The following is a 26,141-nucleotide window of genomic DNA, read 5'->3' as shown; positions in this document are numbered from 1 at the left end:
TACAAGCGGAAGCGAGAGCTAGGCAAGTACAGGTGAGGGTGGCAGGATCAGGTGTGGTGCAGGGCTCAACCAGGACAAGGAGCAGCTGCTGATGGGGCCCTCAGACTTGTAAGACATGCAGAGGCCTCAACTGCCACAGCCCGGAGGCCACTCCCATCCCCCACAGTGGCAGGCCCTGGGAACACACCATCCAGGCTGTAGTTGCCCCCTCCTTAGGAACCGGAGTAGAGACCTTGGCCTCCACCTGCCGGCACCTAGGGCCTGCCCCTGCGGGCCCAGGCTCAGACCCAGTCCCGCCCTTGGAGGCAAAATCTATGCGCAGTGAAAATAAACCCTGGGTTTAATTTAGGGCATGGAAACAGCTGAGAAGTCAGCTCCATGGAGACCAAGGGCAAGGAGCAGGCAGGACAGTGTGGGGTGAGCCTCACCTCACCAGGCCCAGAAAGCTGCCGAGAGTTTCCGTGCAGAGGGTCATCTTCAGGTGCTGCCTCCAGGGCTCCGTGGGGGATCAAAGCAGCCCCCCAGAGTGGGGTTCTGATGCAGTGCACCCTGGGCTGGGGCTGTGGGGCACGAGGTGGCAGCCAGCGGTGCATGGGGCAGGTGGAGCCCAGGGTCTGCTCAGGACAAAGGCCTCTGGGAGGAGGCAGGGTCCTCTGCCAGCTTGCATACCCGCTTCACCCTGGCATAGGGCCCCAAGGAGTCCTCCATCACAAAGTCCCAGAGCACCTTCACCCACGAGTAGTGCTGCGGCAGGTGGTCGTAGTACTCGGGCGCGATCTTCCGCACCTGTGGAGAGGGCCAGGTCAGGACACGCACATGCACAAGGGACAGGTGCTCACGGGGACCTGCCTGCGGGCACATCTGTGCACAGGGACAGGTGCTCACGGGGACCTGCCTGTGGGCACCTGCAGTGGACACACACACAGATACCTAGTCACTAGACTGCCTGCAGACAGCACGGATAGGCCCAAAGGAACCTGGTCCACGTGAAGGTGGAAGAGCTCACGTCACACTTAACACACAATGCCTACCCGCCCGCCTCCTTCAGGAGGCACTCCTGGCCTCTGTTGCTGCAACACTACCACAGCCCCATCCTGGGGATGCGGTCGGCAGCGGAGGGCGATGGTGCTGGGTAGAGCAGTGTGCTCAGAACAGCAGGGCCCTGACTCAGACCCTGCCTCTTGCAGCCTCTGTGAGCCTCAGCCCTTGCAGCTGTGAGGTGGGTAAAACAAGAAACACGGCACTGGCTTCACAGGTGGAGGATCCGGGTAGCGGTGGCCAGGGCCAAGTGGGGCCTCATGCTGTCAGCACCGTGGAGCTGAAGCAGCATGCACATTGCATACCTGACCCCATGGCAGGGCCCCTGAGTCCTTCCTGGGTCATCTCTGGTCCAGGAAGAGGCCTCTGACCCCAGAACACTAAGAGGCAGAGGGGCAAGAGAGTCCTTCACGACACTGGCACCAATACTGTCACAGCGGGCACAGAGAGGGTGAGCAGCCAGCCCAGGGACACACAGCCAGCAATGGTGCACCCGAATCCCATCAGACTTTTTTTTAACCCTCATGGCATGTGCTGGGAAGAGATCCGATCTGTCTGCTCACTCCCCAGCCGAGCCATTGCCTGAGGCCTTCCCTGCCAGGACCACAGGCAGCCTGAGTGTGGCCTGAGGACCCCCCCACACACACACACACACACAGAGGAAACCACGTACCAGGGGCAGGTAGCAGCCAGGAATGCTAGGGAAGTCGTGATGCTCCATGTGGTAGCCCACGTTGAAGGTGATGCAGTTGAGGGGCCCATAGTAGGAGTAGGTCTCATGGCCCTTGAGGAACATGTAGTGTTCTGCCACGAAGTGACCCGAGATGGGGTGCAGGCCCAGGCCCAGGAAGGTGCTGGCTAGCAGGTAGGCCATGGGCTTGACTCCCCAGAGGACAAGGATGGTGGCGTCCACGGCCAACTGCACCAGCGCATTGAACACCTCCATGCGTGTCATGGCCTTGGGGTGCACGCAGAGTGGCCGCAGCGAGTAGAACAGGGGTTGCAGCAGCAGCCAGAGCAGCTTGCGGGCCGGCGTGCAGAAGAGCCGGGCTTCCAGGCGTGTGGGCACATCCACGTCCAGCCCGTCACCCCCCAGGTAACGGTGATGGTCCACGTGGTACTTCTTGAAGGAGGCTGAGTAGGGCACGCCGATGGGCAGGTTGGCAAAGACGGCGAACCAGCGATTGTGAGCCGCGGCACCCGTGCCGAAGGCTGTGTTGTGCGAGATGTCGTGGATGGCCAGTGTTAGCGAGTGGTTCACGCAGCCACCAAAGGTGTAGGCCCAGAAGAGCAGCCAGCGCCAGGCCAGTCCCCGCACCAGCCAGCAGGCCAGCAGCTGCACCAGGACCATCCCCAGCACTGTCCACTTGAGGTGGGGATCTGGCCGCATCAGGGCCTTAATGGCCGGGTACTTGGCTGTGGGAAGGACAAGGGGAGATGCCTGAGTCGGGCTGACCCATCTGGAGGGCAACCCCCACCTGACCCTCGTGCTTCCTTGACTTTGAAGTCCCCTGGACAGCAGTGTGGACTTGAACTCCATCCCTGCCTGGCCACAGCTTGGAGGCCACAGGCTCCCGCTGTGCTTCGGCAGAGGTTCAGACAGTGGCTCCACCATCTGGACGCCCCCGATGACTGGCTGCTGGGGGCAGCAAGAACAGCCCAGGAGGTTTTAGGAGGGGTCCTCAGGCATGCCCCATAGGGCTTTAGTTCTTAAAACAAACAAAACCTGCAGGAAATGGGCTAAACCGCGCTGAATGCACTTGTCAGGGTATCTTTTGTTCTCTGTATTTTGTTTTACAGAAAAGGAAAAAACAACGTGAGTAGGAGGTGGTCAAGCCGAGGCCGCCCCCCAGAGGAGTAGCCAGAGAGCCGGGTGGAACGGGGCAGGTGCCGGTTCCCCCCCCCCCCCCACCAGAGGCAGGGCAGGGCACCAGAGGCTCCTCTGTGCATCCCCCACCTGCCCCCCGCTGCTGCCCTGGGAGCACCAGAGTGATCCACCCCAGCAATCTCCCAGTGGCCTGGGGGTCCCCCCCATACCCCTGCACACAGGAAGAAGGGAGGCTCAGCCAGCCCCACCCACACCCAAGGTGCCACACTGGTCCACCCACCACATGTGTCTGCGGGCCTCCAGTGACCAGATGACACAATGTGTCCATCTGAGAGCAGCATGCAGTAGGCAGGTGACCAGCTCAACTGAGCACTGCCAAGGCCCAGCACCCACCTTGGGGGAAGGGAAGTCACCCAGAACCCTGCTGGGTCCTGACCTTCTCTGTGGCCAGGTGCGCCCCTTCCCCTCTCTGAGCTTCATACTCCTGGATATAAGGTAGCTTGATGGGCCTCCCTGGGCGTCAGCCCTTGAGAAGGGTCCCATATGTGCCGAGAGAGGCTGGGAGGGAAGTTAATTTCCCGGGCCTTTAACCACAGCCCGGCCTACATGGGAAAGCACGGCCTCCCTGAGCAGAGCCCTGCTCTCTGCTCCCTGCAGCTCCTCCACACCGGGGCCTCCCTGCATGCAGCTCCATGCTTGTGCCTTGAACCAAATGGGCAATGTCCTGGTGAGCCTCACTCGTCTGTAGGGAGGGCAGGGCTCCAGGGCCCTTCCTGGCCCACAGGCCCCATTCCAGATACTTCAAGCCCAACCCTGGGCTACTGCATTTGGGGCTGGGCCTCCAGCTCCACAGAATCTTCTAGAACCCTTTGGTCCCAGTTCATCAAGGAAGCCTCTCATGGAGAAAGACACAGCATAGAAGTGAATGCCAGCATACAGGAAAAGTGGCTGAGCTGGCAGCCGGGAAGCAGGAGGGCAACCATGACAGAGACCACACTCCTCCCTGGCACAGAGCAAATGCCTGTGTATGGAACATCAAGCATTGCCAAATCCAAGTACAGAGGTAGGGCAGAGCTAAGCAGGCTGGCAAGGAGCCTCTGTTTGGGGACAGAACGTGGTGATTCTCCTGAATGGATGCCAGCCAATTGCACACGGCAAGACAGTAAACATGGGACCAGCATGGTGGCACAACAGGTTAAGCCACCTCTTACAACACCAGCATCTCATAGGAGAGCACTAATTCCAGTCCCAGCTGCTCCACCACTGCTCCAGCTCCTGCCAATGCACTTGGATGAAAGCACCCAATGGCTCAAGTCCTTGGGCCCCTGCCACCCAAAGGGGAGAACAAAATGGAACACCTGGGTCCAGGGCTTCAGTCTGGCCCATCCTCAGCCATTGGAGCCATTTGGGGAGTGAACGAGCAGGTGGGAGAGCTTTCTCTGTCTCTATGTCACACTGTGAAATAAATAAAGCAAATATTAAAAAAAAAAAAAAAAAAGAAAAGTGGTAAGTTGCACTCCACGTGTATCCCAGCACCCAAGGATGGACAAAGATTAGAAACACACATCACAGCTTCGGGGTGCTGACATTGCTCTGAAGGCCACATTGCTGAGCTCACCAGAGAATGCTGGTGATAAGGTACAAGGTTGCCCAGGCCAGCAGGGCAGGTGCGTTGACATAAGGAAGCAGCAGAGGCGGCGCTGGGAGCCAGGCTGTCAGAAAGTGGTGGCCATCGCCACAGTGTCAGTACTGAGCAGCCACCAAGCACTGGGCTGGGCCTGAGCAGGAGGAGGGGACCTGGCCAGGCTCCCAGTTGGACCCTAGAAATACTCCCAGCCTCCAGAGAAGCTCCCGGGCAGGTGGGTACTGAGCCAGTTCCCTGGAGGGGGACTCAGGCACTAGCCATAGACAGAGTAACCAGCTCCCAGAGATGGCCACGCCCTCTCCCCTCACCTGTAGTCCCAGGAGGAAGAGGAATGCCCGGGCTCAGAGGCTGGGATGCGGGCCACCCTGTGTCAGCATCAGAGAACTGGGAGAGGGACACAGGAGGAGGTCACAAAGCGGGCAGAACACTTCCTGGGCCTGACCTGGCAGAGGCTGGTAGGGAAGCATTCTCCCCCAGGACTTCCGGAAGGGCCCAGTTCCAATGACCTTGACCACTCACAACTGTCCATCCGGCCACCACGCCAGCAGCAACTGACAGGAAATTCTGACCACTGTGACCGGAAGGAGCAACACCCCATCTGCATTCCGTCCTGCCCCTCTTGGTGCCCAAGCCTGCACATGTGCACACACACACACATGCTTACACACACATATACCCGTGCACACACACACTTACATACACACACATATACCCATGCACACGTTTACATACACACATATACCTGTGCGCACACACACTTGCCCAGCATCATTCCACTGTGCTCTGAGCACAGCTCCAGGTAAGAGACCCAAGGATGCAGGTGACCTGGCTGGGCGTGGCATGCGGGCCACTCCCTGGGCTTCCAGTCATGAGCAGCTGAAAACATTTATGCATGCATGCATGTGTGTGAAGGGCTCCCCGGGCTGCTGATCAGGGTGGGGCATCTAGTTCCTCCTGCCCCTGGGGGGACCCATGACCAGGGTGGGGGCTGGACACTTCCAAGGGACCTCATCATTCCAGGAAATACAGGTGCTTCCGGCAGGGACCAGGACCTCAGGATGTGGGTCTCTCGGCCAGGGGGCAGAGAAGGAGAAGGGCATGCCAGTCACCCACTCCTCAGGCACTGTGCCAGGCAATCAAAGGTTTAGTCCCTCAACCCATGTACCTGAGATCACAGCCTTCCCTCCCACCCAGGGATACCTGTACCCCCGCGGGGGCCTCAGGGTGGCAGTCAGCACACACCTGCTTCCTGGGACTTAGTGGCCCCTACTTCCTCTTGGAAGGAGGCCAAGCCTTGGGGTAAGAGGGTGGGGCAGACCACACCTGCACCAGCTGAACGACAGGCAGGAGAGCCCCAGATCCAGGCTCCTGGTCCTTGGATCCAGCCCTGGGGGCCCTCCACCCCAGCAGCCCCAGACAGAGAGCAGTGACCTTGGCCAGGGAGCGGGGCAGTCTCTTCCTTTGTCAATAAAGACCAGATCCCACCTGCACGGTGCGGGGGTGGGGAGGGGGAGGCAGGGAAGCTGGAGGGGAGCACGGGAGGTCTTTGCACCCCCCTGCTCGGCTTCCCCCAGTCCCATTCAGCAGGATTGAGCCCCTCCCTCCTTGAAGACCCCGAATGTCCCCTCAGTCCTCTCATCTCAGAGGCTTCACCCAAGGTTTCTTGAGAGAGGAGGACGACACAGCAGAGAGGGAACGGGGTCCACCGTCGTCCCCTGGCCAGCCGGGGCCCATGCCACCTGCTCCACAGCCGCCATGGCATCTGGGAGCCCACAGAGCCCCTGGCATCTCCAGGACAGGTACTCCTTACTACTTCCAAGCCAGCCCTAGTGTAGGCTTGTGTGGCCAAAGGCCTGGGGTGCCTCCTCTCCCTCCTCCAAGCCACCAGCAGGTGCCAGGAATCCTAGGCCTTCCACTAGCCCTCATGGCTGTGGGGAGGCCACATGCTCCCGGAACAGCACCGATCTATGTGCTTAGGAAGAGCTCCTGGGGCAGCACGGGGTCTAGCAGTGACTTGGACTGGCTGTAGAGGTCCTACTGAGTACCCTGGTCCCGAATGGGATGCCCAGAAAGGGCCCCTTGGGCTGGGGCCACCCTGAACCGTCCCAGATACCCCTTGGGAGGAGCAGCAGCTAGCAGATGGCCCACCTGGCTGGCCGCCATCAGAGGAAACTTGACCTTTGATCCAGAAAATGTGCCAACACCCACCACCTGCAACCCTGATTGCCAGGCACAGAGGGAGAAGGAGGCCTGGCTGGCATCCCAGAGTGAGCCAGGGACCACCAGCCACACAGGCTGTAAGTGCAGGTGAGAGGTGTGGCTGAGGTCACATTGAATTTGAGAGTTTGGTTTGGGCATATCTAGCTGTCAGGGACCCACGGGCCTGGGTAAGAACAGGGCATCTTAGCAAAAGCCACTGCATAACAGTGAGAGGAAGGTGGCAGAGTAGAGCACGGGCTGGGGCAGGGCATACAGAGAAGCCGTGGGCACAGAGCATGGGTTGGCTGGGGAGTTGGCTGGAGGGTTAGGGGTTGGCTAGATGGGCGGGTTGGTAAGTGGTTGAGTTGGTGGGCGTGTTGGTGAATAAGTGGGTTGGTGAGTGGGTGGGTGGGCTGGTGGGTGAGTGGGTGTGTTTGTGGGTTGGTGGATAGGTGCATTGGTGGGTGGGTGTGTTGGTGGGTGGGTGGGTGGATTGGTTCTTGATTGATGAGAAAGAGAAGGAAGCCCCAGGGCAAGAATCAGAGAAGCTCAGGTGCTGACCCACCAGGGGATAGCCTCCTTCAAGAACTTGAACAAAATTAGACAGAAGAATGCTCGGCCTGTGCGCCACCTTCACTGAACACCAAGAAGTGGGAGGTTGGGAAGGACTGGGTCAGATACCAGCCAGGAGGGCTGGACGTGCGAACCTGCTCAGCTGAGCTGCTGTAGGAGATCAGCAACCTGGGCTGTGACCCTGCCCACTTTGGCCCCCAGAGCTGGCAGCAGCAACCAGGCTCCATGCCAACCTGCCGCTCTCTCCACTCCATGGGGCAGCGTGGAATTCAGGGTGCGAGCCACCTAGAACTGAAGCTAAAGACCCACACAGACGGCTTTCCAGCAGCAGTCCCAGGTGAGGCCCACGGAGGTTGGACAGCGGGCCAAGGACAACAGCCACCCTGTCCATGTGCGACATGGAAAGGAGGGCCAGGGAGTTCGAGCAAAGGCCCAATAAGGCACAGCCAGGCTGCCCGAGCCAGGTACTGGTCTTGGGCCCCTGACCCGGGGCTGCACACCACTGAGCCCCAGTGGGCGACAGTCAGGCTCAGCCACCTGCCTGTCAGATGAGGAAGCACGGCCTCCATCCTAACGTGCGAAGGCTTGCCTTGGCTCCAAGGGCCTTCCAGAATGGAGGAAGGGGGCCCCTCTTCAGGCTGCTGCCTGGAGCACGGTTCTGTGTAACCAAGCACTCAAAATGCCAGATCAGGCCCCATCCATTTACCATGTGCCCACTCCAAGCCCCTGACCCTCTGCAAACCTGCCACCTTATCCCCTCAGCTACCCCAACAGCTCCCCCAGGCTGTGTATGTCTTGGCAGGGAGCGCCCTTCCTGAGGACTCAGACTGGGCCTCGGGAGAGGGAGAAGGTAGCAGATCTGTGCTGCAGCGAGTCCCAGGCAGAGGGAGGAGGTGGGAGGTCTGTACCAGGCCTGTGCCAGGCTCAGACGGGACAGACTCAGAGCAGGCTGGGGCCGGGGCCAGTGCAAGCGACTCCAGCGGTGGCCTCTCATACTTGTAGCCCTGACAGAGTGTGGCCTTGCCTAACACAGTCCTTGATGGGTCTGCTGTGCCATCGGGGTGGGGACCAAGGCAGGGGCAGGCAATGGAGCAGGGAGGCTATCAGGCGTTTATCCTCCACAGCCAACATACAGGGGCCCAGCTGCAGGGCATGCCCCCTGCCTCTATGCCTGCTGACAACATAGGACTCCCTCCTGTCCCCTGTTGGCTTCCAGACCCTGGCCCTGACCAGCATTAGGACTGGATGCTCCTGTCACTTTCCCAAGAATGCCAAGTGTCATCTCAAGCAGGAGTCCCTGGCCCAGAGTGGATGGTCTTAGTATCCATCCAAACGCCCTTCCAAGCCCTGACATCCCAGCCCCTGCCACAAAGCTGCTCCACATTGATAGCACCCCTGGCGGTCAGGGTGGGAAGTGCTGAGACAGCAGCCTGTGGCTGCTTGTTGTCCTTGCCCCGCCTGGCTGCAGGCCTTGACCCCTGACCAGTCGTTCCTCCCAAAGGCACCAAACCTACTTACTCTGCCTTCCTGCCAGCTCCACCTCCAGCTCAAAACTTCTACCTCCCCACCTCCATGTGCGCAGACAAGTCCAGTCCAGTCAGGAAGAGGCTCTCAGGTGAGCTGGTATGACATGGAAAATGTGAAAGTGGCCCAAAGTACCTCTCACAGCCAGTCACCTCACCCTACCTCCCTGCTAGTCACCACCATTGCCAAACCTGCTTTTCATCCTGTGACAAATCTGTGTCGAAGGTCTGCAGGGTGCAGGCCCCAGAGCAGAGCAGGGAGGGGTGCTGGGGCCTGCAGGGCACCTGCAGGCTAAGGACAAGGGGACCTCTTGGAAAAGGTGGATGGGAGAGGTTCCAGTTTCTGGAGCCATGAAAATAGTCTACAGTTGTGTCAGAAAACTTCTCTGGAAAGTGCCCTCAGACAGATAGACTTTATGGCATGCCAATTATCCTGCAATAAAGCTATTACAAAAACAAAAGTCGACACAAGTTGTAGTTACCTGGGACAGTGGGATCAGGCCCAGCAGGTCCAGGGCAGCAGCGAGGGCCTTGGCGGGGAGGGGACCTTAGGGGACACTGCCGCTTTGGTCAATGCTGCCAGTGGGAAGCCTGGCCTTACTGCAGCCAGCTGGACCTCACTGGGCTGAAATGCAGGCCGGAAATGGGAAGTGTCTAGGGGGGAAGAAGAGGAGAAATGACTGCAAGCTAAAAGAGCAAGGGCAATCGGGTGGTCTGGTCTGTGTCCTCCAGATTCACACCTGCCCTGGTCCCCTAACCCTGTGGGTCAGCCGTGGAAGGACTCTGGTCCAGGCGGCTGTCCACCCAGCCCTGTAGCAGCAGAAGGAAGGCGCCATGGGCTGTGACTCCGACAGACGTTTGATGAAGGGTGCCTACGGTGTTGGGAAGGTGCCAGCGCTACTGTGCCAGGCACTCTGGGTAGAGAGCCTGTTGCTGCCCTGGAGAAGGAAACTCAAGGGAAGTGGGAGTTGGCACTTCCTGCACCACCCTCAACCCAAGGCGGAATCACACCTGGGAACAAAGGCACAGGGCTTACCCTCGAGAGTAAGGTGAGGGATGGGGATAGGCAGAGGCTGTGTCTGCACTCTGCACCCAGCTACACACCCTTGACCATGGTGGAGACATTGGTAGGAACGGTACAGGCTGTGAATAAAATCGCTGGTTACTTCCAGGGAAGCACTTGTTGCACACGTATCAGCAAGTCTGCACCTGTGTGTGCTATGCATACTTGTGCGCGCTGCAGAGGGCTTCTGGGGACACAACACTTAGGTTGAGACCTACAGAAAGCTCAGAAAGCCAGCAGATTTGGAAGGGAGGAGCGTTCTCGCCACATGGTGCAGAGGGACCCTGGGAAGATGATGACCCATCTGGCTGAAGACCATGTGGAGAGAAGGCAGGTTCAGAGCTTGTGGGAGGCAGGTAGACCAGAGCAGAGACTAGCGCCAGAGCCCCTGGAGGATATGAACAGGGCAGGCAGAGTCAGGTTAGTGACAGCCTGGCCCAGCCCAGTCCCCTAACCAGGGCCAAGCACTCCACCTGGCCAGCCTCAGCCTCTAGGCTCCAGGGCTGGGAGGAGCCCCTGCAGCCACCTTGCAGAGCCCTTCGTTGCCCCTTGCCCCATGAGCCCTGTAGCCTAGGGCAGCCCCCTTGCAGCCTCAGCCAATTCCCTTCTGGATGTCACTATTTGCCACCCAGAGTCCCAGCCAGGGCTGTCCTAAAGCAAATAGTCCCACAACTGCCAAGTCCCACTTCCTGTGTTTTTTTGTTTCTCTTTGATTTGATTTTTTAAAAACCATGTGAGCCTTGTTTTCATAAAAATAATTTAAAAAATGCCGAGCTCTTTGTTTTCAAACAAAACAGATCCGAAGGCTGCTTCCACAGCCACACCTGGTGTGGCTTACCGACCGGGAGGCCACCCTCAGCCTCGGGCCCCAGTTGGGAGCTGTGGTTCTTGGGGGAGCTGTCAGGGAAGCCCCTGGGGAGCCAACCCCTTCCCAGGCTAGAGGGGGGAAGGTGGGCTTGGGCCCCATCTGCAGAGCACCTTGGAAAGGACTTCCTGGGCCCTGACTCAGCGATTGAGATCATGGAGCATCTGCGGTGCCTGCCGCCTCAGCCGGGCAGGCCAGGGCAGCAGTAGCCTGAGTGGCACTCCTGCCTCCCTGTGTCCCCAGGCCAGCTGCCTCTCCTCTCTCTTCCTGTTCTGTTTCTTCCTCCAGTAGGAGACACAGACAGGATCATGTACAGGCTTCCCCAGGCCGGGAACAGCATACTGCTGCGGGGGCACTCCTGGCTGGGGGCACATCGCCGTCAGCCATCCTTACAGAGAGAGAGGGTGAGCACCTCATTTTCCCCCTGCACTGCAGGTGCTGGGGTCCACCCACCCACCTTGCCCCAGCCTCATTTACCCTACTGTTCACCAACTGGCCCATGGCCCTACATGTAGTCATTGCTGGGAGACAGCTTAGTTCCTGACCTCTGCTCCCAGAGTGACTGTAGCTTGATGGTCTGAGGCCACAGAGGTGAGCCCTGGAGGAGAGGTCCTTCCCAGCTGGCCAGGGCCCCCCGCCTCCACCCCAAGAGCAGTCAGGGGGGCCTCCCGCAGAAAGAAGACCTGAACAGTACTGGGCAAGGCTAAACAAGAGAGGCCGGCAGGGCAGGGAGGAGGACATTCAAGCTATAGAACTGCCTGGGAGGGAGCAAACACCACATTCCAAGTTCATGAACTCAAACATGGGTGGGAGAAGAAAAGCCACAGCTCCTTCTGCAAAAGGGGGTAAAGCAAAACTCCGGGCAGGGGGTCCTCAGCCCTCCACCTCCCTCCCCTGCAAGCCTGGGGAGGGGCCAAGGCCCCACTGGACACCTTCCCCTCAGAGATCGCCCTTCACACCCCCTCAGCCAGCCAGTGTGACTGTGTCCATTCTGCAGACTGGACTACTGAGGCTGCAGTCCTGGGTGCCTGGATTGCTCCCAGCTCTTGGTCTGTCGCCTGTGAGTTCCGGTGGCTGCTCCTGGCCATTCCTGGCCTGATGCGTGCTGGGGGCAGTGCAGGACCCTGTGCAGCCCCAGCCGGCCTTGGAGGTGCTGCACACCCCGGCAGGACGCCCACAGAGGCAGTACTCTGTCCCCCTCCTGCTCCTCCCTTACTCCCCGCCTAGGGCTGTGGCTAAGATGCCCGCCCTTGTCAGGGACAGCGCCTGCTCACGCCCAAGCCCAGCCCCTCCAGCTGCTGCCAGCAGGTGCACAGGTGTGAGGAGGACACTGGGAGACCACCACGAGTGCCCCGCTCACTGTCAATCTCCTGGAGAAGCCTACCCAGGTCTGAGCTTTTTGTTTTCAAATCAAACGAAACGCAGCCTCAGCCCGTCCTGGGGCCTCCCAGCTCAGAGCTCCCACCTCAGCGGGTCACAGGGGTTTCTGGAGAGTGTGGCGGGGCAGGAAGACAGCACGGTGACAGAGTAGAGAAGGGCCAATCAATTCAACCCAGTATTAATATCATGTCATCTCATAGATTAATCACACCGTGTAGAAAACAATCTTTTTAACGAGGACAGGCATTTGGTTTGGTGGCTGTTAGCACCCCAATGCTGGTCCTGGCTCCTGACCGCAGCTGCTTGCTGACCCACACCCTGGGAGGCGGTGGTGACGGGCTCAGGCCCTGAGACCTGAGGGAGTTCCCTGCTCCTGGCTTCAGCTGGGCTGCCCCTGGCCTCTCTCTCTCTCTCTCTAATAAATCAAAAAGAAATCCATGTCAAACACTTTTGCCAAAGCAAGACAACCTACAAACATTTACAATGTCGGCACCAGTAGGACACATGGAGGGTTAATAACCCGTGCAGTGTCCTCACACTTCAAGCAAAAGCCCAATTCTGAGAGAAAAGAAACTGAAATGGTCCATTTTTGAAACCAAGCCCCAGATAAATGCACCTTATGCCACCACGAATTACTATTGTACCCATCCGATTGGGAGAACATAAGAAAGATTAAAAAGTGCCCAGCCCCGGTGTAGGGAAAATTGTGGATAAATAGCCTGTTGGGGGAGGATGGCAGGAGACAACAGTCCTACCAGCCCCTTGACAGAAGTCGCTCAGGGAGGATGGCTCCCTGTGTAGGCGTGGGCTGTCACCCAGAGAACATGGTTCCCTGGGAGCAGTCCCGCGTGCAGCAGTTTGGGTGCAATCTCTACTTTTCTTCAAAGATAGTATGGGTCCTCACCCGCCGCCCCTCCAGCGCTGGTCTGCCCTGAGCGCAGTCATTCGCGGCGGGTTTGGCGACACCTGAGGCGGGCCGAGGGGTCCAGGGCGCACTGAAGGTGACCCGCAGATGGCTTGCAGCCGGTCAGCGGTAACCACAACAGGATCCCCTAGGGCCAACCTGGGCCATTGTGTCCCCTCCGGTCCGGAGCCGCGGAGACCTCGGTCTGGTGGGGCACCCCGGCTAGGGTCCTCGGGGTCCTGGGGTTTCCAAGACCAACGCAGAGGCGTCAGCGGGGAAACTCGGAGCCCAGTTGGGGACCTGGGGTGGACTGGCGGCACGGCGGCGTTTCCACCCTCCCGGCGCGAGAACGCTGGCGCCGGCTGGTATCTCGGCCCTGGGGTGCCCCACCCCCGGTGGGCACCCGTTTCCTGTGCTCACCCAACATCTCCTTGCGCCGCTGCGTGTGTGGCTGGTCGGTGTAGACCCACTCGAAGTCGGTGCGGCTCACGCTGTTGCCCATGGTGGCGCGGGGGAGCGCGGCTCGGAGCGCAGCACGGGGCGCGGTGCTCGGCCCCGCTCTACTTCACCTGTCTCGGCGCCCTGGCAGCCCGGGACCAGTTCAGGTGCCCGGGGCGGGGTAAGGCTACCAGCGGGGGCGGGGCCGTAGTGCCCTGCGGTGGAGGCCGCGGGAGCCTGGCTCGCGTCCGGCCCGGATCCAGTCGCGGTGGCTCTGGCTGCCTAGACGCAAAACTGGGACTTGCTCCCCGTACGTGATCCACTGCGGCCGGCACTGCGCCCGACCAGAGACCCTTTTCCCTCCTTCCCACTTTGGAGCAGGGATGGTCGCGCGTGCGACTGGCGGGCAGGACGGAGCTGGGCGCCCAGGAGTTAAATGGGGGCGCCAGGCTCCCGCTGCGGCTGCTTTTTTCCACCCTCCCGGGCTCACTGAGCTGAGACTTTCTGTTACACCCCTCGCCAGGTGAGTCACACCCGCCCCCTATCTCCAGGAACTAGAGGTCTGGCGGGGAGGCAGGTAGGGGCGTGATTCAGAGTGGAAGCTGCCGTAGCTGGCCCTGCCGGTTGGGGGCCACACAGGGGACTTTGGTGCTTTGGCCTTGACCACTGAGCGAATAGAGGAGGAGCTGTGGTAGCAGAGAGCAAAGCCAAGGCAGGGGAGGGCCGGCTGTGCCCAGCACAGAGCCACCCCCCCTTTCTCCTCCTGCTCCTCTGGATTTTTCCGACTCAGTCCTGGGGGTTCCAGAAGACCTGATTCCTGCTGGCAGCCGCCTCAGACCTGGGGCAAACCCAGGCTGGCTCCTGCTGCTGCCAAGGCCATAGCCCAAGGGTGTGGCAAACTTGGCAGGCCTCCCTGAGCCTGCAGCCAAAGACAATCCTGGTATGAGCTGGGAAGGAGGACAGAGGCATTTTATGGCGGCAGGTGCCAGCCCCTGTGTTTGCAGTGAGAGAGTTGGAGGGCACAGAGACTGCCCACCTCAGGATGAGACACTCAGAGCCCAGCATTGTCGCTGGTTCCTGCTGCAGAGCCCTGCAGGGGCACCCACCCTGGTTGGCACTGACCTGAAGACAGGAAGCTCGCACCCCCCTAGACAGACTGCCATTTCTGTGCCCAGCTGAAAGGGCCTTTGGAAGTCTTTCCACCAGCCACATCTTCACAGAGGTGGAAACGGGGCTCACAGATGGGAGTGGAGGGAAGACTGGGATGGGACTGCAGCCCCTGAGTTGAGGCACATCTGAGACCAGGGCCTTCGGCTTGGGGACCCACCCTCGCGACACCCCCCCCGCCGTGGGAGACTTTCCTGATGGCATTTGAAGCCTTACCCAGCTTGCCCCCAGGATGCCGGCCGTGCAGAGCTTGCCCCATGCCCTCATTTTACCTATGAGGCACTGGGGCCGACCCGGAACAACTGAAGCACCCAGGAGTGCTTCATGGGAACACAAGCGCTCACACACAGCTCCTAATCCAGGGACTGCCGAGGCCGGCTGAGACCAGGGCGCTAAGGCCCTGCACGGATGCTGGAGTACGGGGGTCACGACATGGAGCCAGCCAAGCTGTCCTCCTGAGACCCAGGGGTAGAGACACGTGTTGGAATACTACTCTGTCATAAGACAGAATGAAACTCTGTCGTCTGCAACAAAATGGATGGGACACAGAAAGACAAATACTCGCATTCTCCCTGACACGTGGAAGAGCTGCTGAGTCTGAAAGCTGAATGGTGACAAGTGGTGGCTGAGACGGTTAGGAAGGATGGAGAGTGGGGGTGAATCAAGTGAGGAAACGGGGTGTGGCTCATTAGTCGCGACTAATACAAGATGTACTAATCGAGGAAGTTAGGTGTGGTTTATAGATTGTGACAAATATAGCTTACTAATAAATGTTGCTATTTAACAATGAGGAAGTGGGGTGTGGGTGTATAGGAACTTTTTGTACTGCTTCATATTTGTCATTTGGTGAACATAAAACTATTCTGATATGAAAAGGTTTTTAAAAATCTAAAATTGTTCATAAAAACAATTCATTGAAAAGATAACATTTTTCTTTTTTAAAAGATTTATTTATTTTGGGCCCTGCGCAGTAGCCTAGTGCCCAAAGTCCTCACCTTGTATGTTCAGATCCCATACGGGCACCGGTTCCAGTCCCGGCTGCTCCTCTTCCCACCCAGCTCCCTGCCTGTGGCCTGGGAAAAGTCAAGGATGGTCCAAAGCCTCAGGACCCTGCACCTGCATGGGAAACCCACAGGAGTCTCCTGGCTCCTTGCGTTGGATCGGCTCAGCTCCGGCCATGGCTACTTAGGGAGTGAACCAGCTGATGGAAATCTTTCTGTCTCTCCTTCACTCTGTGGATCTGACTTTACAATGAAAATAAATTCCTCAACTACTTTCCCGGGCCACAAGCATGGAACTGGAAGGGAAGTGGAGCTTCAGGACACGAATTGGCACCATATGGGATTCTGGCAAATGCAAGGCAAGGACTTTCGCCACTAGGCTACTGTACGAAGCGCAAGATAACCCTTTATAAAGAGATGTATTTGCTTTTGTTGGAAAAGCAGATTTACAAAGTAAAGGAAAGAGCTCTTCCATCCACTGTTCACTTTCCAAATGGTTGCAATGGTCGCAGCTGAGCCAGTCCAGAGCCAGGAGCCAGAAGCTTCCTCCAGGTCTCCCCCTGGATGCAGGGGCCCATGGCCTCCATCCTCCACTACTTTCCCAGGTAACAGGCAGGGAGCTGGATCAGGAGAGAAGCTGGGACAGGAACCAGTACAGAATGCTGGTGTGCAGGCACAAGATTAGCCTGGAACAACCACACTGGCCCTACCCTTTCCTTCTAATTTTTTTCTTTAAGTTTTTTTTTTTTTTTTAAATTTGAGAGGTCGAATTACAGAGAGAAGAAGAAACAGATCTGCCACTCGCTGGTTCACCCCCCAAAAGGCCACCATAGCCAGAGCTAAACCAACTGGAAGCTACAGGCTAGGACTCTCCTCCGGGTCTCCCACACAGGTGCAGGCCCCCAAGGCTTTGGGCCATCTTCCCTGCTCAGGCCACGAGCAAGGATGGGAAGTGGAGCAGCCAGGAAATGGACTGGCATGCATATGAGATGCAGACACCAGCTTAAAAAAAATAAGTGTTTCAAATGTACACACACACACACACACACACACACACACACAAACATGCTGAATCGGCATTTCAATGACACACCTCGTGTATGATTGTCTTAGAAGGCAGTACTGCAGCTGGAAAATCCCTCTCCCTTGGTAACACAGAGGCTGCTAGAACATCAAAGGACAGGGCCCAGCACCATAGCATAACGGTTAAAGTCCTCACCTTGAGCACCAGGATTCCATATGGGCGCTGGTTCTAATCCCAGTGGCCCTGCTTCCCATCCAGCTCCCTGCTTGTAGCCTGGGAAAGCAGTTGAGGACAGCCCGAAGCTTTGGGACCCTGCACACGTGTGGGAGACCCAGAAGAAGCTCCTGGCTCCTGGCTTTGGATTGGCTCAGCTCCAGCTGTTGCGACCACTTGTGGAGTGAACCATTGGATGGAAGATCTTTCTCTCTGTCTCTCCTCCTCTCTGTATGTCTGCCTTCCAATAAAAACAAATCCCATATGGGATCCTGGCGCATGCAAGGTGAGGACTTTAACCACTATGCTATGGCACCGGACCAAAAAACAAATCTTTAAAAACAAAAACAAAATACCACCTGGGCCAGGCACCGTGGCCTAGCAGCCGGAGTCCCATGTGAACGCCAGTTCTAATCCCGGCAGCTCCACTTCCCATCCAGCTCCCTGCTTGTGGCCTGGGAAGGCAGTCGAGGATGGCCCAAAGCCTTGGGACCTTGCACCCACATGAGACCTGGCTCCTGGCTTCAGATTGGCATAGCACCGGCCATTGCACTTACTTGGGGAGTGAATCAGCAGACAGAAGATCTTCCTGTCTTTCCTCCTCTCTGTATATCTGACTTTGTAATGAAAATAAAAATCTTTAAAAAAAGCAAAAACAAAACACCAAAGAACAATAGAGTCCTCACATGTACAACGAAGCCATCTGCCACAAACACACCACTGCCCAGCCCTGGCACAGGCTTGGTCATAACAAGTGACTGTGTTGATGCACAGGTTTCCTTGCTTTTTTTTTTTTTTTAAAGATTTATTTTATTTTTATTACAAAGTCAGATATACTGAGAGGAGGAGAGATAGAGAGGAAGTGGAGCTGTCAGGATTAGAACCAGCGGCCATATGGGATCAAGGCGAGGACCTTAGCCACTAGGCCACATTGCCGAGCCCTGGTTTCCTTGCTTTTTAGTTATTTTAGGAGGGCTCCTTCTACATATAAAGCAGCAGCACACTGTCCAACCGTCACTGGCTTATTCTGAGTCTCGCGGTTACCCTGCTCAGTGGAGCCATCTTCTCTTGGGCTTCATCTCAGACTGGCTTACTCACCAGTCCTGGGAGCAGTAGGCCACACCACATGCACAAGGCCATGTGAAGAAGTCTGTGAAAAGGCACAATGAAAAGATCGATTTGGTGAGACGACTAAGCTTGTGCTCAGGATGTTAGCATTCCTTATCGGAGGGCCTGGGTTCGAGCCCCAGCTCTGCCCCGATTTCAGCTTCCTGCTCATGTGGCCTCTGGGAGGTGGCGGTGGCTGCCTCATGTACTGGGTAGACCTGGAGTGAGTTCCAGACTCCTGACTCCAACCTGGCCCAGCCCTGGCTTGTGAGCATTTAAGGAGTGAATCAGCGGATAGGAGATATTGCACCCCCCTCTCTTCCTCTCTCTCTCTTTCAAACACATTTTTTAAAAAATTGGGAGCTGGCACTGTGGCATAGCAGATTAAGCCATTTCCTGCAGTGACAGCTGTTAGGAACAGGTGTAGAGCACCAAATATTGGGAAAGAGGCACAGAAAGGCAAGTGGGAAGCAGATGCATAGCCAACTGTATTTATTAGAAATTAATCCAGAGGGGGTGCCCATGTACCCGTGTGTAAGGGGGTGACCATTGAGCAGGGGTCAGGCTCTCAGCAGGTTAGGCCTTTTATTGTTTGAGGGTCTCTGAGCTTTCAGAGGGTGGGGAGTGGAGGAAGCGGGAGCTGCGCGGGGTCTGCTGTGGCTTTTGGCAGGCATTTCATTCTTGCTAGGCCTTGCTCCCTGGCAGTTGGAGGGTAACGTAGAGGGTGGGTGTGCAGAGAAAGGGTAGCTTTTCTTTCAAAACGTGGGATCCAAGTTTCTGGAGGCACTGGTCCTGTTTAGTGTCTGGGAGTTCTAATGCTCCCAGAACATTCCAGGATGGTTACAGGAGTTGTGCGCTTGCCCCCTTAGCAGCGTCCCATAGGGCTGCTCCAGTCCTGATCCTGCTAGCACAAGATGGTCCGCGTCCCTGCGTTCCTGCGTTCCTGCACCCACGTGGGAGATCCAGATGGAGTTCCGGGCTTCCCTCTGGCCAGCTCTGGCCTTTGTGACCAGCTGGAGAGACAACCAGTGCATGGGAAACCTCTCTCTCCCTTTGTCTGTCTCTCTCCCTTTCTCTGTAACTCTGATTCTCAAATATATAAGAAAAAAATTTTTTAAAGATTTATTTTTACTAGAAAGGTGGATATACGGAGAGGAGAGACAGAGAGGAAGATCTTCCAATGGTTCACTCCACAAGCGGTCGCAACGGCTGGAGCTGAGCCAATCTGAAACCAGGAGCTTCTTCTGGGTCTCCCACACGGGTGCAGGGTCCCAAGGCTTTGGGCTGTCCTCAACTGCTTCCCCAGGCCACAAGCAGGGAGCTGGATGGGAAGTGGAGCAGCCAGGACTGGAACAAGCATCCATTAAGGATGCTGGCATTGCAAGCAGTGGCCCAACTCACTGTGCCATGAAGCAAGTTCCACAGATGGGTTGTCAAATAAACAGCCAGTTCAAAAACCACAGCATCCATCCCGAAGGACCATGTAGGGGAGAAAGAAAGGAGGAAAGGTGACATGGGTCCTAGCCTGCCCTGTTGATTCTGTCAAAGCCCTCTCACCAAGCTTGTAATTTGAATATATTGTGGTTATAGCTTACCAAATTACTATGGCCAGTACGTGTTTACAGTTACAAGCAGCTTAACTATGGGGATGCCATCTAAGAAACCAGCTGTTAGGCAACTTTGTCATCATACAAACAATGAAGCCATGCTCACACCAGCATGGACCGTGGAGGTCGGTCACTTCCCAGAGGCTGCTCTATAGCTTTATGCTTTATTTATTTTGTTTCTGTGTTTATGGATTTGCAAGGCAGAGTGAGAGGGAGATCTTTCATCTTTCATGCAATCCCCAAGGACTTCAACAGCCAGGTCTGGGGCAGGCCAAAAGCAGGGGCCAGATGCTCCAGCAAGGTCTCCCATCTAGGTGGCAGGGGACCAAACACTTCTGCTGCCTTTCCCAGGCACATTAGCAGGGGGCTGGATCAGAACTGGAGAGCCGAGACTTGGTCTGGCACCCATTTGCAGGATGATCTGCTGTTGGAAGTGTCCCCTTCACCTGCTGGCCGCAATGCCACACCTCTCCCTGCCCCGTGGCCTCTTGGTATCATCACCATGTTGGATGACCCTGCTGCTGTCATCACAGAGCAGTTTACAATTTGTTTTTTCTTTAATAAGTAGAAGGTGTGTGCTCTGAAATAACGACAAGAAGTAAATACACAAGCCAGTAACGTGGCCCTTTACTGGCATGACCAAATGTGTGCAGGGATGTGATGGTGTGTGCCTTCCTATGACGCAGCACCTGGGCATGTCCATGCCAGCGCTGCCACCAGCCCTGGGGCACCCTGGCCACGGCACCACAGGCAGAAGAAATGTTTCAGCCTGTCATTGCATGGATCGCTATTGAACTTGCTGTGTGTCCCTCCTCTGGGATGTCCTTGTTGCCACCCGTGCCCCTGGCACGCCCAGGGCCGTTCCCAACAAGAGAGGTGCTCCTGATAATACAAGGAGGAATGACTCCTGGTTAACAAGGAATGAAGAGGGGCTGCTGTTGTGGCACAGGGGGCTAAGCCGCCGCTGGTAATAACAGCAACCCGTCAGGGAGCATGGGTTTGAATCCCGGGTACTCCACTTCTGCTCCTGGCCTCACCATTCCCTAGCCTGTTATACACTTGGGGAGGAAACGAGCAGATGGACTAGCCCCACCCCAACACTCTCTGCCTTTGGGTAAATAACAAGGTACATAATTTATATTTTTCTAAATTTTTCTTTTGGAAAGACAGATATACAGAGAGAAGGAGAGACAGAGAAAGAGATCTTTCATCGGCTGGTTCACTCCCCCAAGTGACTGCAACAGCTGGAGCTGAGCTGATAAGATGCCAGGGGCCAGGAGCTTCTTTCAGGTCTCCCATAGGAATGCAGGGTCCCGCGGCTTTGGGCTGTCCTTTATTGCTTTTCCAGGCTGCAAGCAGGGAGTTGGATAGAAACTGGAGCTGCCAAGACATGAACCGCTAACCCCTATATAGGATCTCAGAGCATGTAAGGTAAGGATTTAGCCACTGGGCCACCACACCAGGATCAATAATTTCTTTTAAAATATACTTTGGTCCATTTGCTTTGGGTACCTCTTCCACAACATCCACTACAGCTACACATTCATATATCTGTCTTAATTAGACCCAGGAAGTTCACGTCTGGGCCTGTCAAACAGAGAAATAACCAAGCACAGTCACCAAGACCTGAGTGCAAGCACAGCCCTCAGGCCTGCACGGTGGTGAAGTACACTAATCCTCCGCCTGCGGCACCCACGTCCTATATGGTCACCAGGTCATGCCCTGGTACTCCACCTGCGATCCAGCTCCCTGTGTATGGCCTTGGAAAGTAACGGAGAATGTCTCAAGTCCTTGGGACCCTGCACCCAAGTGGGGCTCCCAGTACTCCTGGTTCCAGCCAATGGAAGATCTCTGTCTTGCCTCTCCTGTCTTTCAAGTAAAAATAAATACATCTTCAAGAACAAAGAAAAAGAGCAGTCCTCACAGCCTCCTGGGGAGAGCCAAGCCCTGTAGGGAACCCCAGTGTCTGGCATGGGACAGGGTCGCGGATGGCCAGCAGCGCAGGCGGCCTCCTCACCGCACGCCAGGGCAGTGCACAGAACCTGGCCTCTCCTTGCCATATGCAAACTCCCCACCCCAGAGTCCACATCCTCGGCCTTCCCCACTCAGGCCATTAATCCTGAGCCCTGAGCTGGCAAGGTCAGACCCAGACAGCCGTGTAATGGCCCATGGGGGCTCATCCAGCCCGGCTCCCCCTGCTACCTGCTCCTCTCCACACGGAGCCCCAGCGAAGACACCTCCTTCTCCCACTCACCCAGTCCCTTCATCCACCTGGGTGCTGGCCCTTGGTGGGCCCAGGGTCACCTGCCCCCTTCTCTCAGGAATGTCAGTGACAAACTGCCCATTAGGGCAGCCCTGTTGAACCCCAAGCCACAGGAATGTGCCTGCGCTTAATTGAAAGCCGCTGGCGGCTTGAATGGCATGGTCCCAGCAGAGGGCAGGATGCATGGATGATACGGAGGTCACTGGCCTGCCCTGCTGAGGGATGGGACTGCTGTACGTGTCCAGCCCGTCACTGAGCAGGGCAAGGTGCTGCCCAGGTGGGTGTCTGTCTAGTACCCAGGCTCACCATGCTGCAGGCTGCGCCAGTGCCCGGAGGGGTGAGCCCAGGACACCCCACAGTGGGACACCTCCCCAGGACAGGTCTCTAGTGCCCACTGGGTCTATATCTGCCCAAAGACAGAGGGTGACAGGGCTAGGTGTTTGACATGACTAAGACATGGCTTGTGACACCCACATCCCGCACCAGAGCTGCTTCCTGATTCGTGCCTGACCACAACTCCCTGCTAACTCACATCTTAGGAGGCAGCCAGGGACGCCCCGCTTCCCACGTAGGAGACCCTGATGGAGCCCTGGCTGCTATGGACATTGGAGAGTGAACCAGCGGGAGGAAGATCACATCATCTTCTCAGTCTCTACAGCCTTCCCTTTAAAATTCACATACGAGGGCCCAGCGCAACGGCTCAGTGGCTCAATCCTCACCTTGCAAGTGCTGGGATCCCATTTGGTGCTGATTCCTGTCCTGGCTTCACCACTTCCCAGTCAGCTCCCTGCGTCTGGACCCTGCACCCTGGAACCCTGCACCTGTGTGGGAGACCTGGCAGTTCCTGACTCCGGGTTTCAGATTGGCTCAGCTCCGGCCATTGCAGCCATTTCGGATGGAAGATTTTTCTGCCTCTCCTCTCTGTAAATTTGCCTCTTTTTTCTTTTTAAAGATACATCTATTTATTTTTATTGGAAAGGCAGATATACAAAGAGGAGGAGAGACAGAGAGGAAGATCTTCCATCCGATGGTTCACTCCCCAAATGACTGCAAGGGCCGATGCCGCGCCAATCTGAAGCCAGGAGCCAGGAACCTCCTCCAGCTCTCCCATGCAGGTGCAGGGTCCCAAGACTTTGGGCCGTCCTCAACTGCTTTCCCAGGCCACAAGCAGGGAGTTGTATGGGAAGCAGAGCCGCCGGGATTAGAACTGGCACTCATATTGAATCCTGGAACATTCAAGGCAAGGACTTTAGCAGCTGTGCTATCATGCTGGGCCCAAATCTGCCTTTCCAACAAAAGTAACAATAGCCAGAGCTGAGCCAGTCTGAAGCCAGGAGCTCTTCCGGGTCTCCCACATGGGTGGAGGCTCCCAGGGCTCTGTGCCATCCTCTGCTGCTTTCTCAGGCCACAAGTTGGGAGCTGGATGGGAAGAGGTACAGCTAGGAGATGAACTAGCACCCATATAGGATCAGAAGTAGAGGATTAGGGACCCAGCGCCATAGCCTAGAGGTTAAATCCTCACCTTGTGCGTGCTGAGATCCCATGTGGGTGCCCGTTCATGTCCCGTCTGTTCCACTTCCCTTCCAGGTCCGTGCCTGTGGCCTGGGAAAGCAATAGAGAATGGCCCAAAGCCTTGGGACCCTGTACCCATGTGAGAGACCCCAAAGAAGCTCTGGGCTTCGGATCAGCTCACCTCTAGCCATTGTAGCTACTTGGGGAATGAACAGCAGACTGAAGATCTTCTTTCTGCCTCTCCTCCCTAAATCTGCCCTTCAATGTACAGAGAAGGACAGACAGAAATCAGAGGTCTTACACTGGCCAGTCCGCAGGACCGGAAGTAGAACAGCTGGGATCTGAACCTTGCGCTTGCATGGGAAGATCGTGACAGAGGGTTAGCTCAGGCCGCAGCTCTGGGCCTAAGCACATTTGTAAAAAGTCTCTTTCCCAGCTTGTGGCCTGGAAAAGCAGCAGAGGATGGACCAAAAGTCTTTGGACCCTGTACCTGCATGGGACACCTGGAGAGGGCTCCTGGCTCTTGTCTTCAGAGCAGCTCAGCTCCCGACTGGGGAGGGAACCAGCAAATGGAAGATCCTCTGTCTTTCCTCTCTGTAAATCTACCTTTCTACTAATCGTTTTTTTTTTTTTTTTTTTAATCCTCCTTTTCTGGCTTCGCCCTCACATTCGGATGTGTTCCTGGACCTCACTGTCCCAGGCCACCTCCACCCCGCAACAGCCCGGGCAAGGTCACCAGCCTGCAAGATTGAGCCGCTGCTGGGCCCTTAGCAGCCACCGCACAGCCAGGTCGGCCAGGGCCAGCCCCTGGCAGGGTGTGTACCCAGGCTGAGGGTTCCCCGCCCGCGCACACCTGGGTGTGTCCGGCAGCTGTGTGCCACCTTGTGCGTGCGGGGAGGTCCCCTGCCACTGAGTGTCCAGAGGCAGGACAGTGGGAGGGCTTAATCCGGAGGGTGAATCACCGTAACTCAGCAGAGCCCCGCCTTCGTGCCACAGCGCCCGCCCAAGATAACAAGGCCCCAGACAACCAGGCAATTGCAGATCCAAGGCGGGGCGGTGGAAATTCAGGGAAGAAATTCTTACTTTAACCCTTTCCTGGCGGTTTGGGATTGGAGAGTGAGAAAGGGGAGTGAGAAGAGGTGAAGAGTCAAAAGTGGGCCGGAACGAGACACCGGTTGCGTTCCGTGCGCAGGCCACGCCCCTGCCGGGAGGGGGTGGGGCTAGGGGTCTTGGGAGAAGCTGGGATGCTGCGCAGGTCCCTGCCCCCTGGCCTGCTTAGCAGGGCACTGGGCCTTGGGGGATTCAGATAGAAAGGGGGGATGCGACAGGGGGAGAGGGAAGAAAAATCCCAGAGAGAGTCCCCGACCCGGCCCTGACCTCAGCTGAGCCCGGCAGAGGCGGGACTGCAGCAGCCCAGGGGCAGGGCCAGAGCTAGGGCTGGCAGGCCTCTGGCAGAACAGAGGCAAGCTGGGCACTCTAACAAGTGTGTCACCGGTTGGGCCAAGGGAGGTGGTGAAGCTTTTTCCAGGCCCCTCCTAGGTGGGACCCCTGGCGGTGGGGTGGGGTCTGAGCAGTGATTGGCATCTGTAGTTAATCCTCCGTGTGACTTCATCACCCAGGGGATTTAGGACACAGCTCCTCCAGCACAGCTTCTGGCCTCTCTCTCACATCAAATGACAATAAAACTTCAGCAGCCCCGTTCCCTGACTCATTGCATGCTTGCCTCCATTCACACAGGCTCCTCCCGGAGGGCCAAGGCCAGGGAGGATGACCTTCTCCGGCAGGGGAAGGGCGGGGGGGGGGGGGTGTCTTCCCCTGCACCACAGGGAGCCTGGCTCCTGCATGGTGGGAATCAGAGCGCCTACCATGAGTCCTCACCTAGCTCTGTGGGACAGCTGCACCTGCCCAAGCCTGCCGAGCCTGTTCCTCTCTGGGTCCTCATGGCCAACACAGGACAAGGGTAGTGCCAGCCCAGAGCTTTCTTCCCCGACTCAGAGCCTGCGCATCCCATTCGGCCCAGTCACTGGCCCCCAGGAACCCCCGTGTGAAGACACAGCTCTCAGCTTGGACAGTGCCTCCTGGCAGCCTCAGGACAAGACCGGACTCAAGGGGCACTCAGGCACGGCCAGGGCCCAGTGCCAGGCAAGTGAGCACTGGGCACTCTTCCCGCTTCCCAGGGTGCCTTCCAACATGTGAAATTCAGGTCTCAGTCTGAGAAAATGTGCAAGGGCCGGGCAGGTGAGGGGTGGTGCAGATCCGCAGAGGGACACAAAAACCAGTCACGTACCATACAGTGGACTGTAGGCAGCGGGCCGCAAAGCGCAGGTGTGGCGGGTGACTCCACTGATACAGCTGCCCCAGAGAGGAGGGACTAACCTGGGAGGGCAAAGTCTCCATGGCAATCAGGTGACCTCCAGCTTAAGCCTTTGCACGTTTCGGTAAATAAACACCAATAAACTGATAAGAGGATGATAATAATGTATCACCAGTACTAAAAATAGTTGCCCAGGCTGTAGCCCCTTGCTGCACAGGCGACCAAGTTTCTTCCCAGGGCTCTGCAAGGCTTCACAGCTGGGAAACACGCAGCAGCCCCGGAAGCAGACGTCAGGGGGCGGCAGAACTTCCCAGAGACCTGTGAGACTCTGGAAGAGGGAACAGAGCTAAAGTTGGGGGTTGGCGGGGGGGGGGGGGTTGGGGGTGCTGCTGGGCCTCCAGCAGGGTCCCCCATCCAGGGAGGGATGCTGCCCAGAAGGTAGCTGTGTCCCCAAGGGTGGACGGAGTGGGCTGCCTA

At 57.1% G+C, this 26,141-nt stretch overlaps 1 protein-coding gene across 2 annotated transcripts; it reads right to left on the bottom strand.

Annotated features, from left to right (window-relative positions):
- Nucleotides 1–317: 317 nt before the first annotated feature.
- Nucleotides 318–25,756, bottom strand: DEGS2 (delta 4-desaturase, sphingolipid 2). Of its 2 annotated transcripts, none has more exons than XM_058655413.1 (3): nucleotides 25,638–25,756; nucleotides 1,712–2,454; nucleotides 318–786 (listed from the first exon to the last, which is right to left on the bottom strand). In XM_058655413.1, exons 2-3 carry the CDS (start codon nucleotides 2,426–2,428, stop codon nucleotides 619–621), a joined length of 885 nt encoding a protein of 294 aa, XP_058511396.1. In that variant the 5' UTR covers nucleotides 2,429–2,454; nucleotides 25,638–25,756; the 3' UTR covers nucleotides 318–618. The 2 variants fall into 2 exon arrangements, with proteins under 2 accessions (XP_058511396.1, XP_004584588.1); XM_004584531.3 differs by lacking the exon at nucleotides 25,638–25,756 and adding an exon at nucleotides 13,439–13,758.
- Nucleotides 25,757–26,141: the final 385 nt, after the last annotated feature.

The sequence above is a fragment of the Ochotona princeps genome, chromosome 26 (genome assembly GCF_030435755.1).
Source record: "Ochotona princeps isolate mOchPri1 chromosome 26, mOchPri1.hap1, whole genome shotgun sequence".
Lineage (NCBI taxonomy): Eukaryota > Metazoa > Chordata > Mammalia > Lagomorpha > Ochotonidae > Ochotona > Ochotona princeps.
This window is presented reverse-complemented; position numbering and strand designations above follow the sequence as displayed.

Coding starts and splice junctions, on each gene's coding strand:
- DEGS2 (XM_004584531.3), bottom strand. CDS start 13,520: ATGGGCAACAGCGTGAGCCGCACCGACTTCGAGTGGGTCTACACCGAC. Junction 2,455..13,438: donor GCGGCGCAAGGAGATGTTGG/GTGAGCACAGGA, acceptor TCCTTCCCACAG/CCAAGTACCCGGCCATTAAG. Junction 787..1,711: donor CTGGCTGCTACCTGCCCCTG/GTACGTGGTTTC, acceptor CCCTCTCCACAG/GTGCGGAAGATCGCGCCCGA.